The 17,168-nt window shown below is 40.1% G+C and overlaps 1 protein-coding gene across 1 annotated transcript in view; it reads right to left on the minus strand.

The window, feature by feature from the left end:
- UVRAG (UV radiation resistance associated) overlaps positions 1–17,168 on the minus strand; it is a 99,765-nt gene that overhangs the window by 78,260 nt on the left and 4,337 nt on the right. Inside the window, exons 2-4 of the mRNA XM_076328490.1 lie at positions 4,858–4,975; positions 3,368–3,402; positions 856–1,017 (exon numbers count right to left, since the gene is read on the minus strand). Coding sequence (XP_076184605.1) covers positions 856–1,017; positions 3,368–3,402; positions 4,858–4,975 — 315 coding nt within the window. The remainder of the gene's footprint in view (positions 1–855; positions 1,018–3,367; positions 3,403–4,857; positions 4,976–17,168) is intronic.

Raw genomic sequence — 17,168 nt, forward strand, 5'->3', positions numbered from 1 at the left:
TTTTTTTTCTTTCAGTTATTCAACTGTCTTTATCTCAACCCACGAGTTTTTCCTCACTTTTGCTCCTCTGACTCTTTCCCAGCCCACCAGTGCAGGGAATGCTGGCCAGGATCAATCCACCATGTGAAGCTAGAGCAGTCATTCCCTATAAAGCTTTCTTCCCAGGCTTTGAAACATCCCAATTTAAAAAAATAAAAAAAAAAGTAGATTTAAAGTGAGACATAAACTATGACCTATTCTACATAGATCCTATCAATTAATCAATCAAAAAGTGCCCATTGGAATTAGGACCATCTATTTGATTCAAAAGGCACCGTATTTTTTGGTGTTTTTGTTATTTATGTGATATGGGTTTCTTTTTGAGCCACTTTCACTATAAGCTCCACGATACAGAAAACACCTTGCTACTCACCTCTTTCAAAAGCCTGCTAGTAAGAGACAAATACCAGAATTAAAACAGATCTTATACAGTAAGCTCCTTGGACTGAAGATCTTTGATGGGATGTCACTACCATGAGAATGGATTAAAACCGTAAGATACACAAACATCATGATCTATGTTCATTTAACTATACGTACAATTATACTGCTGTTTCCTTGAATTGAGGCATTGCAATTTAAAGCACCAAGTGCTAGCAGTGTCATTTAAGAGGCTCAGTGAGCAAACAGTAGCTTAAAATATTCAGCTAGTCAAGATTTAAAGCTCTGAAGAAAGCTAACATGAATCTCTGCAATCAAACTTTAAAATACGCCCTTCAAATGCATTCATTTCCTTTCTTAGCATTCTATATATTTGTTCATCCAGATGCTTTGTTTCCATAAGTAAAAAGTTGAGAAAAACCGTTTCCACATTACCTGCTGGCCCAAGTACTTTAACCCATCTAGATTGACCTTCCATTCAATCAAAAGCTGAAAGTGCTCCTTCTTGCCACCCCAGATCCTCACCACAAAACAAGAGACAGAGGTATCAAGACGATCAGGCATTATTCCAAAGTCCAGACTCCGCCATGTCGGATTCTACAGGTGTTCAAAGAAAAAAAACACTCACTCAAACAAGCTGAAAGTAGTCCTAAAATTGACAATTCAGAAAGTAGCAAAGCCCACGTCAAAGATTAAAAAAACCTTACGAATAACGAACACCAGCCATTTCAAGGTTTACACGGAGTTGAAGCCAACAGGCTCTGCTGCTTCCTTATTCTGTTTTCTAGAGAGAATTCCTGAGTTAAAAGCTACATGCTGTAAAGTACTTTAGAAACTCAGAGCCGGCTCTGCTTCCTTCCGTTACAAGATGTTGAAGAATTCACTTCAGAATTTACTAATTCAGTTTAGCCAAATCAGGAACTTTAAGAGTGGAAGTAACATTCCTTTCCAAGTTATAATTCAGCTTCTGAAAACTAGGGTATAGCTGACATTGCAAAAGTTAAATTCTATTCCCCAATAATTAAGTTTGCATAATTTATTGACAGGTTTGTTCACATTCTTCTCCTCCTTGACTGATGCAGATGGCAATCTTCAAATGTTGTCACTAAGAGCTCCTCTTCACTCCCAGAGATCAGACTTGCATCGCAAGCTTTACAGAAGCAGCATGCGTTAAGCTAAACTGCAAACATCTACTCCACCAGAACTCAGTTTTGCAAACACAAGGCATTCCAAGAACTTGGACTCACCTCTGATAACATTTAAATTAAAAATTGATGGAAACTGTTGTAATTGGCCCAAGCTGCAACCAAACCAAGTCAATCCAACACTACTAGTGCCAAGAGCCAGATACCAACTTTAGGACTTCCACAGGCCATAAATCACAGGGTGTCCAAATGCAGAAATGGGAAAGTGCTTTTTATATGTATCTCCCTCCTCTGCTGCACACAGAAATGGTAGCTCCTCCAAAACAAAAGGTAGGAACCCACCATCCCATGAAAAAAAAAAAAAAGCCTTTCCTTCTAGCGCTTAAGCAGTTTGGAACGGGCCAAGCATCTCTGAATTGGTATTAGGCAATTTAGAATAAGATGCCTCTGAAAAGAAGGGAGGGGCAAAGCCACCCAGTAAGTATTACAGAAGGAATGCATTAATCAAGTTTTCCTAAGGAGAAGGGATATTTGGTAGCTATTCAGACACAAGAATAACAGGCCATTAAAATACCCATAGATGATGTACGGGATTTGCTCAAGACATCTTTTGTTTAGATTTTTGTCATTCCATCTCGTATTTCCTTTGGTTAGATTCCCTTTTTGTTATTCTTTTTCCTGATTTAGAATAGGCAGAACTCAAAACCCTAGAGTCTCAAGGAACTTGTCTCTTGGACAAGTTAACAGCCTTGTGGCTGTAGACAGCTTTTCCTCCGTTCAGGAGGTTTTCAAAGCATTTACAGCCCAGTGTGCTATAAATGGTGCAGTTTTACCGTGTTAATGCAGACATTAAAAACTCTGTTTAGCAGGTTTTCAAACTCCCTTACCCAACGCTTGCAACATCCTACTCCCACAAAAGAGACCTACCCCTTCTCAGTGGTAATAAACTGTTCAGTTCTGGTCCCTTCACTGATCTGAACTGGAAAGTTTAGAAACTCTAAGGCGTTTTCAAACTTCAGTTTCTTAAAGCTAGTAGCTCTTCAAAGAATATACATGTTTATATATGCAGGTACATGTTCCTTACTGTTCACCTATACAACAAAAAGATGTTCAAAGAAATCGGTGGTATATGCTGCAACACCGTTTGACTCTCCCTTTATTTGGGGTGTTGCAAGCAGGGCCTCTGCTTCTACACGAAGGTTGCTATACTGCACAGCATGAGCTTCTAATGAATCTGTACACCCAGCAAAGTAATATACAAGTGCTCCTTGAATAAGCAATTTGCAGGCGTTTAAATAAAAGCAGCTAATTCTGTTGCTAATACCAGCAAGAACAGAAAAAAAAAGCGAAAAAAAAGATGAACCGTAAACAAACCTGAGTTATGATGCATACAATTCTCAGATACTGAAAGAAGTTAAACCAGTAAAAATCCAGCTAACCCTACTTTGTCTATTTGGTGTTCTCAGTATTTAAAATGGATATATATTGTAAAGCTTAACCTGAGCACTGAACAGTTTTCACATGAAAATGCCCTGCCCTTGGAGTGTTTAGTCCTGTCTGCAGAAGTACCAACAGATTAGAGCTCCACAGCTGTTAAAATGAACTCGCGTTTCTACTATTCAATATCTCACTATTCCAACCCTCGTGAAAAGAACCTGAAAAGCAGGAGAACGTGATGCTCCTCACAGAACTGAGGAGTGGAAATACACATTCAACAGTTACGGTATTCAGCAGAGAAATCAATATACTGGAGTAACAACACAATTTTAAAAAGAAAGTTTTTCCGTATTGAAATAACTTACCAGAGAATTCTTGATCACCTCACTCTTATAAAATTCTAAAGAAAAATGAGTAAAAAAGCACCTTTAGATTAGCTTAAACACTGATACAAATCTTAGTATTTGAAATACAAAAAGCTAAAATAAGTAACGCTCATGAAAGAAATGCTAGTGGGTCTAGTTTATCAGTAACAGATTCCCGAGAAAGACTTTAAAATGCAGTCATGCTTTTGACTAACAGTACTCATTCACACTTAATTATTAGAAGTCATTATTTAGATTTAGCATTTCATCTTTATACCCAAGATAATCCTCAAGATTTACTGAGGCTTTGGTTTCTGGGGAAAGAACGTGCCCCAGTACTTTACAATATTTGGATGACATTTGCAAAGTGACTAGTTTGTCATACGACATCTTCCTGGAGGAGTGCAGCACAGATAAACTAATTGCGCTGCTTTCCTGAAGAGCAAGGGTGACCTGTTCCAGATGCTTAGAAAGTGAATGGCCAAATTACCTCACAGAGGTGCCAAGAACCCTGTATTTAAATGGAAATAAGCAACTGCTGACACATGGGCCTTGGCTTTCCCAGCCAAAATGAGAGCTTAAAGCCTTTAGGCAGACAGCTCCGGAGGCTGGAATACAGATTTTGTACAATATCCCTCAGTCCACTGGAGTCCAAGGATAAAGCTTTGATGGAGTGCAAAACAGTCCCGTACACCAAACACTGTAGAAACAGTGATCAGTTACAGGTTCAACCAACCACCACAAGAAAGTCCAGGTAGCAAGCTCAAGTTATGTATTCTTATCCTAATAAAACAGCGACCTTGCGGGGGGGGGGGGGGGGGGGGGGAAGAGCAAGGTTCAACTACGCTAGCTGAAAATAAAAATTAAGAGAAAACCAAAATTTGCCTGCAAAGCTCCCACTGTCAATCATATCAAAAGGAGCATAAAAATATTTTTTTAATAACAACTCTCCACAATGAAGAGCTATACACTGTAGCGGAAAGCACAGCATTAAAGAGAAATAAGATCTAACGCTCAAACACAGTTATCAAAAGCAGAACAGATGCCTGGATGCTTCGTGTCATTGGCTGACAATTCTATTTTTGGAAAACTTTGATAATAGTAAGTGCTGGTTTATGCTCCGTAAAATAACTGGTACGCACAGAGTGGAACACTCTCTCCCCCACACAAAGCAACTGAGGCTCCAAAAGCTTTAACTTTTCTGTGCTCTGGGAAGTTCCCAAGTTTCTTATATTATTGGTGGGGGGAGAGGAGAGCAACAACAAAAATAGGCTGATTTAAGAGACTACCAAATCTGTCATCTGATTTGCTTCCTTGGCTGCTAACACTGAAAGCTTTTATGAAGTTCAGGAAACTAAAGAACTCTTTTCCACTGTTAGCGTATGCGATGCAAATAATGGCAGCAGGTTGTCAAGGCAAAAAAAGAACACAGAATTTGTATCATAAGAATTCAAAGATTAGTAAAAAAGTTGATAGCAAGCCTCGTTTACCTTTGTATATCTTCGTGTTATCACACAAGTGAAGAGTGAAGTACGTATCCAAGAGGCGATAACCATTCTTATTGATAATGTTACGTGCAGCGATGTTACGAAGATGACGAAGCCGGCGCTAAAAATGAGAAAAAACCTAAATAGTTAAAGAACTTTCTTAGATTGAAATTGAACCCTTTCATTTTTTTGTATTAAAGCATTTTAATGATTTCCAAAGCACTGTTGTCAAAAAAAAAATTCCCACCAAACACTCAAGTTTTCTTTGGCAGAAAGCTAGTGTGAACAATAAGCATTCAAAGCCATAGGAAACCGACTGGACAAGCAACAGCCAGCACCTACGAGCTCAGATTAAGCAACACTGATATACAAGACAAGCTGTTCTTACTCCTCTCCTATATGTAATTTTTATTCCACATGTCTGAGTCACCTCAACTATTCGAGCAGATTCAAGCAAATACGTGACACCATTAGCATCAAACAGCAGCAGTATCACCCAGGTGTTCTGCATCATCACATTGGAAACACTTCCTAGCCAAAGCTATTTTCAACAAGCACTAGCGGACAAAGAGCTCCAACACAAACCACCACCTAATCCAGAGCCGTAAGTAACCGGCTGACAAAGCTTCCTGAATTCACAGCAATCCTGGAAACTGCTGTAACAACCTTAAATAAAAGTAAAATACATCAGAAAGACACATCCAGATTTTCAGGAAAAATTAAGGGCATAGTCAAATTTGTGATGTCTGTCAGCTACCTTCTGCTTGGATAACCGAGTCCTTTTCTCTTGGATTGAATACACCAGAATATATCACTAAAATCTTTAGTTTAAGTGATTTCATCCAACTCCAACACTATGTTAGTTTGCTACAGTACTGTATCTCGAACAAAAATCATCAGATTGAACCAATCCCCGCCCCCCCCCCCAAATGCCAAATAGCTTTAATAGTTGTGGCTAAAATCCTCAGCTTCAAAGCATACTACACCCCTCATCTTTGACAAATATTTAACATTACTAGCTTATTGTTAAATTTAACTAGTTAACAAAGCAATTTTGTAGGACTGTCCAGTCACTCTTAAATCATTGTTTCGCTGTGGTTCTCATTTTAACTTTGAAAACCCCTGCATGCTTAAAACAGACTACCACGAACTTAGCACTCGGCAAACTGCCACTTCAAATATATAAAGTTCTCACCAAATCCTTCGGTATCATATTCTCCCAATCAATCTGTCAACCTACCAGAGTCTCACCCATCTACCACGGGGGTGTTGACAAATGGCTCCCTATCCTTTTTGGATCACCACAAACCACCTACAAGCCTCAAACAACTGGTTTAGTGCCTCCTTTTACCACAGATTTCATTTTACAGCATACTTCTTTTTCCCCAAAGCTTGTTAATTTGTAAGTCTGGATCCACCTTAAAAGAAACACTCTCGCCTTGACCAAAAGCGGATTTAAAATGCTTTCGAAACCAAAAGACAACTTTTCTGTTTGCAGCTTATCCTGAAAGGCTTTTAACATGAATTGAAAAATCCATCATCCATTTTGGAATGACAATATGACACTTTATATCACTTAATATCACTTAAGTGATATATTAGTTTTCCTTCCTGGAAATATATAAGAATATTAAATTTCTGTTCATGTGACAGACTCAAAACCACCACTGGATTCATTCCTGCAAAGTCTATTTATGAGTTAGACTAAAAACAGAGCCTGAGATAGGATGCCCAGATACCTCTAGCATATACATACACTACAAAATTTAAAAAATGAAGTAATAACCTTCTAAGCTGCTTAATTGCAGAACTACATGGTCTTATTTTATTAGAAATTGGTATCAAGAACGTCAACAGAAAGATTAAGCCTCACTTAAAGAAAACTATATGGACCTTGTACATTATTTCAAATCTAACCTTAGAGCTGTGTAGTTTTGCTGGCCATTTTTATGAGCAACTTAAACACTCCTTAAGTGGCGGCTTTGAACATACATTGCACTCCCTATAAAAATGACTCAAGGGTTTTATGTGCCATATCTCTCCTTTAATTAACTTCAGTAGCAGACAAATCAATCATCTACCATGCTCATTCCTCCCTTCATTTTTGTTTTTTTGGTTTGTTTGTTGTTTTTTTTTTTAAATCCCTTACAACCTAAGAATAGCCCACATAGCATCTCACAAAGAGGGTAACTTTCTCCAGGTCATTTTAGGATTGCAAACTAATTGTGTGACTGGTTTAAGTAGTATGTTACAATGAAGCAGCCCTCAAGCAAAGCCAAACAAGTTTCTCGTCTTTCACTATATGCAATGAGGTTTGGAAAAAGGTGTAGAGTGTCATAACCTACAGGTGCATCTCCACGGTTTGTGACTTCTTTGCACCCTTCAAAGTCTCAAATTTATCCCAAAGTCTGAAGCCTCACTTCTCCCAAACCAGCTGGAAGAAGGACATTAAATCTGGGGCTGTGAGACCACACCACAGTTGAGGACTCAACATGCAACAGGTAATGAATGTCTATTTAAATCACCAACTCGGTCATCACTCTCCTCCTCCTTCCTGTCCCATTACTTGTCCATTTAGCCTAGCTGATAGGGAACAAGTTTCCAATTACATGGACAATTTTCTTATTCACATTCTTTAGTATGAGGTCATGATGACAGAGGGACTTGGATCCTGAAAATAAACCTTCCAGTTTGCCCGCTACAGTGTCGCTGATATTATATTGTATTATTCAGATTTCCTCAGGACTCTACAGAGGCAGCGTTCAGAGCTAATTAACCTCTCCTGACCAAAGATAATTAGCTTTAGCCAGGAGACCATCAGCTATGAAGACATATCCAAAAGACAATTCAAATAGGCTCTAAAATTCTTCATCAAGGGCTTGCAGCTGTTCTGTGACAAACAACAAGTATTATTTTGAGGGAATTTTCAAATCTCTGTTAAGTGTTACCTCCTATGGGTTTCATGTCGTTTTTGCTCGAGATGTTAGAATACGCAAAACAAAACACCCCACTGTGGTGTGGTTCAGCCAGCACCAGCCAAACCGCCCTGCTGCCAACCCCCGCTGCTTATTCGCGCTGCTGCATCGCCCTCCTCATTCGTACCGCCACAAACAAGCACTTGTGCAGCTGCTCAGTGAATCGCACTGGGGAACCGATCCGCATGAAAACTAACCACCTCTCTCTCGCTGGGTTAGCTTCACCCGATCAGTTCCTCAATATGGTTCACAATGTGGCTGTACAAGCAGCTGTGCTGACGAGAGAGGGGACAGCGCGGCAACAAGCAGCCAAAGGCAGACAGGAGTCCTCAAACGAAACCGCCAGCTTAAAACACGTGCGGAGCTACATACAGCCTGGCACTTCTACGAGCAAAGTGAAAAGCGGGTCACAACGAGGTATCAGTGCATTTCAAACTGCAGAAGCAGCCCTTTATGGAGAAGTGACCCATCACACTTCACACTGAATACAGTAGCTGCAAATAATCCCGAGTTCTTTCATTTCCTTTTTGTTTCAGATGAAGTGGGGAAAAATTAGTGACTTCTCATCAGAGAAAAGTTCTAGCTATCTTCATCACAAGGATCGATCCCCACAGATGAGATGCTGTGCAACTAGAACAGCCGTTCCAAAAAGCCCAGTTTAAAAATCAAAATACAAGTGCTAAAAAACGTAAGTGCTTTGGCAGCCTCATGAGTCGCATAACTTAAAACAGGCCAGCTGTGTTTGCAAGCTGATAGTGCAGGATCTGCTTTCATAAAGATGATAAGCAAAATATGCAGATGAGCTCAGATAATTCTCGCCACTATCTCCTCAAACAGTTGACAGCCTATCAGCAACACAGTACTGAAGAGTTCAGGCACAACACCAGGCATCTTCGTAAGATGTCCTACTGCAAAAAAAGTTATTTTTCAGCAGAGCACTGATTTAGGTGAGCTCTGACAAGCAGAACTGACATCATTAAAAAGGGTATTTAACTTTTCCAACAGCTCTGAATTTAGTGCACGCAGCCTTGAACGATGATGGTGTATCTGGATCATTGCTCAGCAGAGTAGTGGAGCAGGTTTAACAGCTCATTCTAGGGGGTTTGTGACACACAAGTTTTGATTGCCACAGCTGTCCTAGTCCTTCGCACTTCCCAAGAAATTCAATGGAGCAGTGAAATTACATGGTAGGCCTTGTTATCATTTGATTTAATTGCCAGTCGAAGTTGCAATTGAGTAAAAGCAACTGCTACACAGCAACTCTGCCCTACATAAAAGAAATTAGTGCTTCCTTCTACCTTGAAAATAAATGACTACAAACCAGAAGAGATCCACTAATTTTCCCTTAGAAGAAATCCTGAGTAGCAGCTTGTATTTTAAAAACACTGCTGGAGGTAAAGATATCACAGATTATAAGCATTCAGCTATCCCAAAGATATATAGAAAGGCTGATCACGAAAGCTTTAGATGAGATCAGAAGAGCAGAGCCTACCACCAGGTTTCATCTCTCATGCCTGCAAAACCAGCTCCCCGGATTCCAACAGCAGCATCTTGACAGAGCTGCTACGGAGTGGAGCGAGACCATCCGTGCTCAGCCATGACCAGCTTCTCTCAAAGGTCAGGGGTCTTTTTTCTTGTTTAAGAAAAGCACTCAGTTTTCATCATTCTGAAGAACTATTATCAGTTGTTTAATGTATCTAGTTTTCCCATTCAATGACTTTCTGGGAATCTCTCCAGATTTACCGCAGGCCATAAACAAGTCAGGCTGCTGCAGAATAAAGTATTTTCATCAACACCCTTGTTAATACTTTGCTTTTTCATCAGATGATCCCAGAACTCTTCAGTTTACGAAGTCTTCTGAGGTTTAAAGGACCGAAACTGCCCAGTCCCTTCATGCTTTAAGTTCCCTCAACACTAAGGTACCATAATCTTTCACTACCAATGTTTTCTTGTGCATTTGTGCAGTCTCATGGTGAGGGTCAGAGAATTTATCCAAGCCACAACTGGCAAAAAAAGAAGTTAATTTAAGTATAAGTTCCTCCAATTTAGCTCACTGCAGCTACACAGATGTGCCCACCACAAAAGCAGGGCAGAGCAGGCAGGAGTAGAAGGCGGCAGGGGTTTTTTTAACACTGCAGCTTCTTGATGGCTTAAACTGATCCAGACACCACACCCTGCTTCCCTCTGGGCCTGAGAAACTGAAGTGACAAAGCTATTCACTTGGGTTTTTTGTTGGGTTAAGTCTAACAATCTGGTACCATTAATAAAAATCACTGCAGAGATGGGGGGTGGGGAGGAAGGGAAGAAAAGGGCATAAGTCAAACAATAAGTCAAAACAAGAGAGAGAAGTACACTGTTGTTAACAAAAGGTCTGGACTGTTCATGGAACCACAAGGAGAACAGCGACTACCTACAACAGCCTGAAGTATTCATGGAATTTCATAATTACTTGTCCAAGGTCACCAAATGGGTAGCAAAAACAAGCACGGAGAGTTCTTGACTCCTCTTCCACCTTAACCTTATTATTAACACTTTATTATTCTCTTACAAGAATCTGATGACCCTGGGAAAAAAAATAATAATGTAAGTATATCCAAGCTGGATGAGAACACAGCCAAACACCATTTTTCTATCTTCGCTACTGATCTACCACACTTACTAGCTCAGGCTCCAAGTATGAATTGTGAAGCTCGGGTCATTAATATGGGCAACAGCTAAGTCTTATTCTTTATCTCATGCAGCCTATCATTTTATTAGCAGCTGAGATAATCTGATGGCTCACTGCTGGGAAAAGGGGGAGGTCTGTCTTCTTTCTGGCCCACACCTGCCTCCTCCTGCCCTCTCTCCCAGTTGCATGGTCTGCCCTCTTTAGCACCAGCTCTTTCAGCGAAACTATTCATGAATTCTTGCTCCCAGCAGAAATGCTAGCACTTTGACACATCAAATTGATGTGCAAAGGTGTCAAAGGAGCATCTAAACTTAAGCAAGGCAGGCAGTTTTGTTTCTTCCAGCAACAGCCATCCAAGATGCTGTCAAATAGCCCCCTCTGTGAAAGGAGGGTTAGGCTGAAAACTCTTCTAGATGTTAATAAAAGAATGACAGTGGGCCTACTGCATCCATGCCCATGAGCAAGTTTCAGAAATTCTGTTGGAATAGTCTGATTTATAAAGAACTTAGTAAATTTGAATACATTTTCCAGAATGAAGTTTAAATTCAATTGACCAGGAGGAAATTCTTATAAATCCATGGCTGGATTGGAAAAAGGCTTTTTTCCCCCCCCACCCCACCAGCCCCGCATTCCTGGTGACATCCCATGTAACCCATGTAAAGTGCAAAGCATCATACAGGCTCAAGAGAGCGTTTCTGATTCAACAAAGAACGAGTAGGGGGCCAGGGGGGAAGAAACAAAACAACCTTGCTTTTTTGCCTGAAGTGTAAATACGAGGGTAAAACCAGTGTAAGAAGGCTGGGAAACCATCTTGTACAAGCAAAGTCGAAATTTACAGAAATTACTTAAAAAGCCCAAAGTTGCCAAAAGTAAATCACCACTGAGGGTTCTCACAGAGGTGTGATTACCTGAAAAGCAATCGTTTTTTCTCCAGAAGACATACTGTACAGGACTTTCAACACTGGCTACAATTTCAGCACCAATTCTCCTTACTTAGCCTTTAAGGGAGTATCCTACCTATCAGAGAGGTTTTAACAAACACCGAGACACAGTCTTCACCTCTGATTTTCAGACTGCTGCCCTCCTCCTGATTGTTTCAAGGGAGAATATTCCATAATTTATTTTCAGGTCAGGATCAGCTCTGACCTCTGGACAAGCTGGTACGTATTCTGGTTTTACCTGGCTTTCACATGAGCTTCCTAGCTTGCTTGCTTTATGACCCACAGTAGCTCTGGAAGAATTCAAGCAAAATCCTTCCAATTATTTTAGCATTAAAGCAGGGTGCAAAGATTAGTTAGCAACACAAACGTTACTACAGCAAATCCAGTTGTTTCGAACCTAACAAAACTGAGCTTGCAAGGTCAGCTATTTGGGTCTCTGAATACTTGTCATAATTAAGTCACAGAAAAACACAGGGCTCTGTGTGCTTTGTAGTTGACAACAGTCAGGTTGAGGGTTGGTTTGTTTGTTTTCTTAAAAAGCATAAAAGCTCTAGCTCTAAAAAAAAAATCTATCAAAATATGAACTGTATTGAGCCAACATGAGCATTATTTATTATCACAGCGCTGCTCTACACTTTGTTATTACAGCTTCCTACTTCCTCAGATTTTCACTAACTTCTTGCTTTTACCTATCCATACCAGTTTCACTATTAAGTAACAATCATGTGATCTCAGTTCTTGGAAGTCGAATGGTAGATAAAGATTCATACTTAATTTCATTTTATATAAGTTTTCAAGCTGCCTTGTTTTCCAGTTTGATATACTCCACTACAAAAAAAAAAAGGTACCTGACAGAAGGTTTGGGTCAAGTCTGCTGCAGTATGCAAAGGTTTTAATATCAAAGGGACATACAGTGCGAAGTTTAGATACTGTTCAGATGTGTTGTTACTTAAAACCACAGGAAGGACAATAAAATGCTTGTACTCCAATTTACATGCTTGCTAGGAAGATTGATTTATAAGTTTTGTAACTAAACAGTTCTCCACAGTTCAGCTTTCAACAGCTCAGAGTCAAGAGAATCACACGTGATTTCAGATCTACTTCAGAAGCAAAGCAGAAGCATTTGATATGCAATTTTGTAGGACACACCATAAGGAATTTTTGGAATTCTATTTTAAGGTCCTTCCAGCACACACTTGAAGATAGCAAGGCCCTCAAGGCTACACAACCATCATTAGCTCAATGAATCCTTATAATTGCACCCCCTTCATATCCCAGTTTCCTCATGTCAAATGATGGGGTTCAACAGCAGTTCAGTAACTCATTTCCCTTTCTAAGACTTAGCTACTTTCCGGCAACAGTCTTCAAAAAGTTATGCCTGCTATGAATCGTACCCGAGGCCAACACCAGTTCAAAGATGCACGGTAGGAATGTAACCACATTTTTTTCCTGTGAAGATGCAACGTGTACACATACAACATTTTCTTCCCTCACATTCCTAAAGATTTGATAAAAGGAATGCGACACACTGAATCTGTGTGATTTACCCAGACTGAGTGACCACAAGAAAAGTCAAAACTACTTTCACCAACACGGGCTCAAAGTTTTCACAGACGTGCAATTGTGGATTTTAGTTTACAGTTCCTTCAATCAAGGCGCTTCCTTTCCTTTACGCTTATGGGCATCTGGAAGGCTTTTGAAAGGTTCGCTTTAGACAGAAAACCCCCATGAAGCTTTCACCTGAACACATTAAGGCTCAATACAAGCTTCTAATCATCCATACTCCGCCACAACTACTCCTGCTTCTGTACTGCGCTGAGAGTTTCAAAAAGGACAGTCAGCAAATGGAAGATGTTGTCCAAAAGGCATCGAGTCTTCCCTAATTCATATAGGGAGAAAGTGAAAGAGGAAGACTAAGGAACATCTCTGTATTTGACATGGCCCGTGCAGAAGTAGAATTATTCTCCAGCTACTTGAGTGCAAAAGAACCCTTCATTAGCTCAACCCAGAGCTAAAGAATGCAATGTGTGAAGTCAATGTTATATCTAACAAAATTTGTCAGTCTATGGCACAACCTGCTCCTTTAATGCTAATTAAAACAGCAACAGTAGTATCAGAAAATAATTAAGATACCTAATTACACAATAACTGAAAAAAATTAACACGGCTATATATTACTCTTAAAAGGTAGCTATGTCCTTTGGTCTATCCTCCCTTGCACCCTCTCTTACTAGCTAGCCCACTACACTCTTTCCTCACTAAATAACTGAATTTACACTGGGGATCAACTCAGAACTCAACTTCCACCTCAAAGCAATGACGTAAACAGCTGGTAACTGTTCAGCAGGCACGAGAAATCTTCTCTTTGTACACCGTAATTACATGTAGAAGATCTACACCGCTTTTTTAGAGCTCAGAACCAATGAGACAACCAAGACCAAAAACGATGTTCAGTGCAAGCCCACAGTTTTCACACTCTTCACGAGTTTTCTGCATTCTCGCCCTTCTTTCCAGATCCAGAATTTGTGCTCATCTCTGCAGAAAGACTGAAAGAGCCTGTTATTTAAAACATAAGGTAGGGACAGGTACAGAAGACACGGGTATTCAGTCTTAGGATACAAACAGGACAGCTCGTTAGGTGTGACAAAACGAGACTCAAAACATAGAATTTACTTAAATGTAATGTTAGCAGGAAGGGTTCAAAAGAAAAAAAATCGTATGCCCGTGCAGGGACTTAGGCAAATGAAGTTCTTTCTGTGTACTGTTTCAACAGCTGTGTTTGGTTATGGTCACTATAACAGCAAGAGCGACAGACCAAGCAAGCTGGCAACCACCACAACTCTGAAGAATAAAATCTGTCAGCACACCCTAAAAAATTGCTCTAAACCGGAGTTAAGAAAATCTTATAAGCACTGACCACTGGCCAGACAAAGCACCTCTTGCTAGGTGTTTATAAAAGATAGGAATAACAAGGAACTAAATATACAGTCTTCCCATCCTTAACCAAGACCTTTAAGAAGCAGCAGCTAGAAATACCATCTTTCCTTATTGATGTTTTCCTCCGAGTTTGTCTAAATAAATACTTACTCATTTGCAAGATGAAAGACCAAAACTATAACTGCTTCTTTGACACAGCATGGGAACTATGCCATGGGGTAGAAAAGAGAACATCAGGGTGCAAGTCCCACCTCGTTAGTAACACACAGTAGCAGTTCAGAGAAGTCTCTCAAGCCTCTTAACATCACCTTAGGCAAGAGAGCATTAGTCCATATTAGCTGTGGGAATGACCTGGGAATACCAATTAAGCAATGGAAAACAAGATGATGCTCAGAAGGAAGGACCCAAAAAGTAAGCAGGGCCTTATGGAATAAAGCATCAACAATATCAAAGCAAAGGCACTTTTGACCTTAAAGAACCACTTGATTTTAAGTATGCACCAAGTTGCACAAGCAAACAGCATACGCTGATTAATAACCTGAAGCATATTACCGTTTATCATGTAACTGGATGACAAACCAAGGGCAGACCAGTAAGCCTCTCTTCATAAATAAGGAACGAGTCTAGTTACCAGCTACCAAGACCTTTCCTTCACTCAATTAAGAATATTCCCTAATCCCCCACAAATCTCCCGAATAAAGCATCAAAACTGATTTACTACAGCTTTCTGACAGAACAGTCTCTAACTTATCAACAGATCATTCAGTCTGCAAAACACACTTGCATTCCTTAGGGGGGGGGGGGGGGAAGTACACTGCAGATAGCAAAAATCTATCCCCAGATTAACAGCCAACCTTTTGGGCTACAATTACAATTTTACAGTAACTTTAACAAACTACTTCCTCCTAGTTGTCTCTAACAAACACTAGACATTGATACAGCTGGACAGGGATACAACTGTCTAGGATCACTAGATCAACACTCACATTGTGGTGTTTTACTGGAGCAGCACTTCCCTCCCCACTCGGCATTCAAAGACAGCGCGTGTCTAAGAGAAGTGAAAGCAATAGTCAAATACGACACTTTCCATCCGCTATTCTGATTTCCCCCAGCATATTTAGTAGGAAAGAGGAAGTAAAGTATTTAAGACTCAGTCTTTGTTTTCATATTACTCAGTGGAATATATAGCAATAGCTATATAAAACTAGTTCAAAGATGCTCTTTTCACACTTTTAGTTGAAAAACTAGTTCATGTGCAGCCCTGAGCCCATACAGTAGCTTTCTTCACTTCTCCCACATACAAGACCTCTCAAACCCATTTGTCAGCACACTTTGAATCACCCATTTCTGCCATGTTACCCAAGTTGTTGCATACATCTTTAAAGAAAGTAGCGATGAAATTTTAACCCTGTTCTAATTCACCCATATTCTTCTCATCTTGCTTTACCTCTACTCACTTGGATCACCTCAAGTATCTAAACATATACCCGAGGTACTGGATCACACTGGACTGTCACCTTCAACTGCTGAAAACGTGGTTTTATTTATTATTGGAATCCAGAAGTACCTGCAACCCAGAAGTACTTTTTCTTTTTTTCCTGGGAAGTTTTTTCTTTTGAAAGTACTTCTGGAAAGAACATCTTCTGCTTCACTTCACTCATGACTTCCATTCCTTTGCATCCTGCCTTCAAACAGAGTAGCAATACAAGTTTCTGAAGCGTGTACGTTAAGCTTGTGCAATTACTAAAATCCCAAAAGCTCAAAGACTGTTAAACATTTAGTATATATCATTTCTTTAAATGTAGCTCAATGGAACGATTTCCTGCACAAGAAATTTTACAGAATGGATAGAATCTTCACTTCCGTGGTCGTCAATGAGATATCCACATCTAGTCATCAACTTCCCATTCCTTTACAGGAAGGATCATGGAATAAGAGTATAAACCTCAAAAGGACATCCACACTCTTTGAATTCAATCCCTTTATTACAGTCAACCAGCTCACGGAAGGTAAACATTACAGCCTGGTTTCATGTTCAAAGTAGATTTTGAGGGATTTTCTTCCCACCACTTAGGGGTCTGCTCCAGAGCTTTGTTTGGCTGAAAGAAGTTTTTCAATTCCTAAATAAGATTTTCATCTTCAGTATTCGAAACAAAGGACCCTTCCCTGCCAAACAGGTTTATGACGGGGATAACCCATTGCTGTTTGAGCAGTGGTGGGATGAGAGAAAACATATCCTGGCCACATGATAGTTTTACCCGGCTACTGGAAATGCCAACACGCATTTCATGAAACCAACATGCATCTAGTCTGACAGGTCTGTATCAGTACTGAGTATAAACAAATACGATGTTCCGCAGTTTGATGAAGTTCAGAGTGCAAGGAAGCCTTGCATGGCTCGTCATGGAACCAGTTTCGGTTCCTTGCCCTTATCATCTCAAACCTCTGTCCCACACTATGTGAGCTAAACTGCTCCCAGAGTTAAGCTAGTACAGAAGGCACAGGAGTCACATTTGCTAAGCGTTGCTCTCGGGCTCCTAGAAATCCAAACTCCAACTGGTTCTTCATGAATCCCAGTTTGAAAGTGAATGGAGGCTACAGAGTGTCCTTGGGAAGTTTCACGAAATGTTTGCTCTGTTTTGCTCTGCCCTAAACACCTACTTCTGACATCTGTGGCCAAAAGCTCATCACTGCTCCTTTCCACAGAAACTTTCACCATCGGACAAGAGATGTCTGTGAACTGAAAGATATAGAAGATACTGGGCGACCTGGACTTTGGTCCAACACTATTCA

This window comes from Aptenodytes patagonicus, chromosome 1, assembly GCF_965638725.1.
Source record: "Aptenodytes patagonicus chromosome 1, bAptPat1.pri.cur, whole genome shotgun sequence".
Classification (NCBI taxonomy): Eukaryota; Metazoa; Chordata; class Aves; order Sphenisciformes; family Spheniscidae; genus Aptenodytes; species Aptenodytes patagonicus.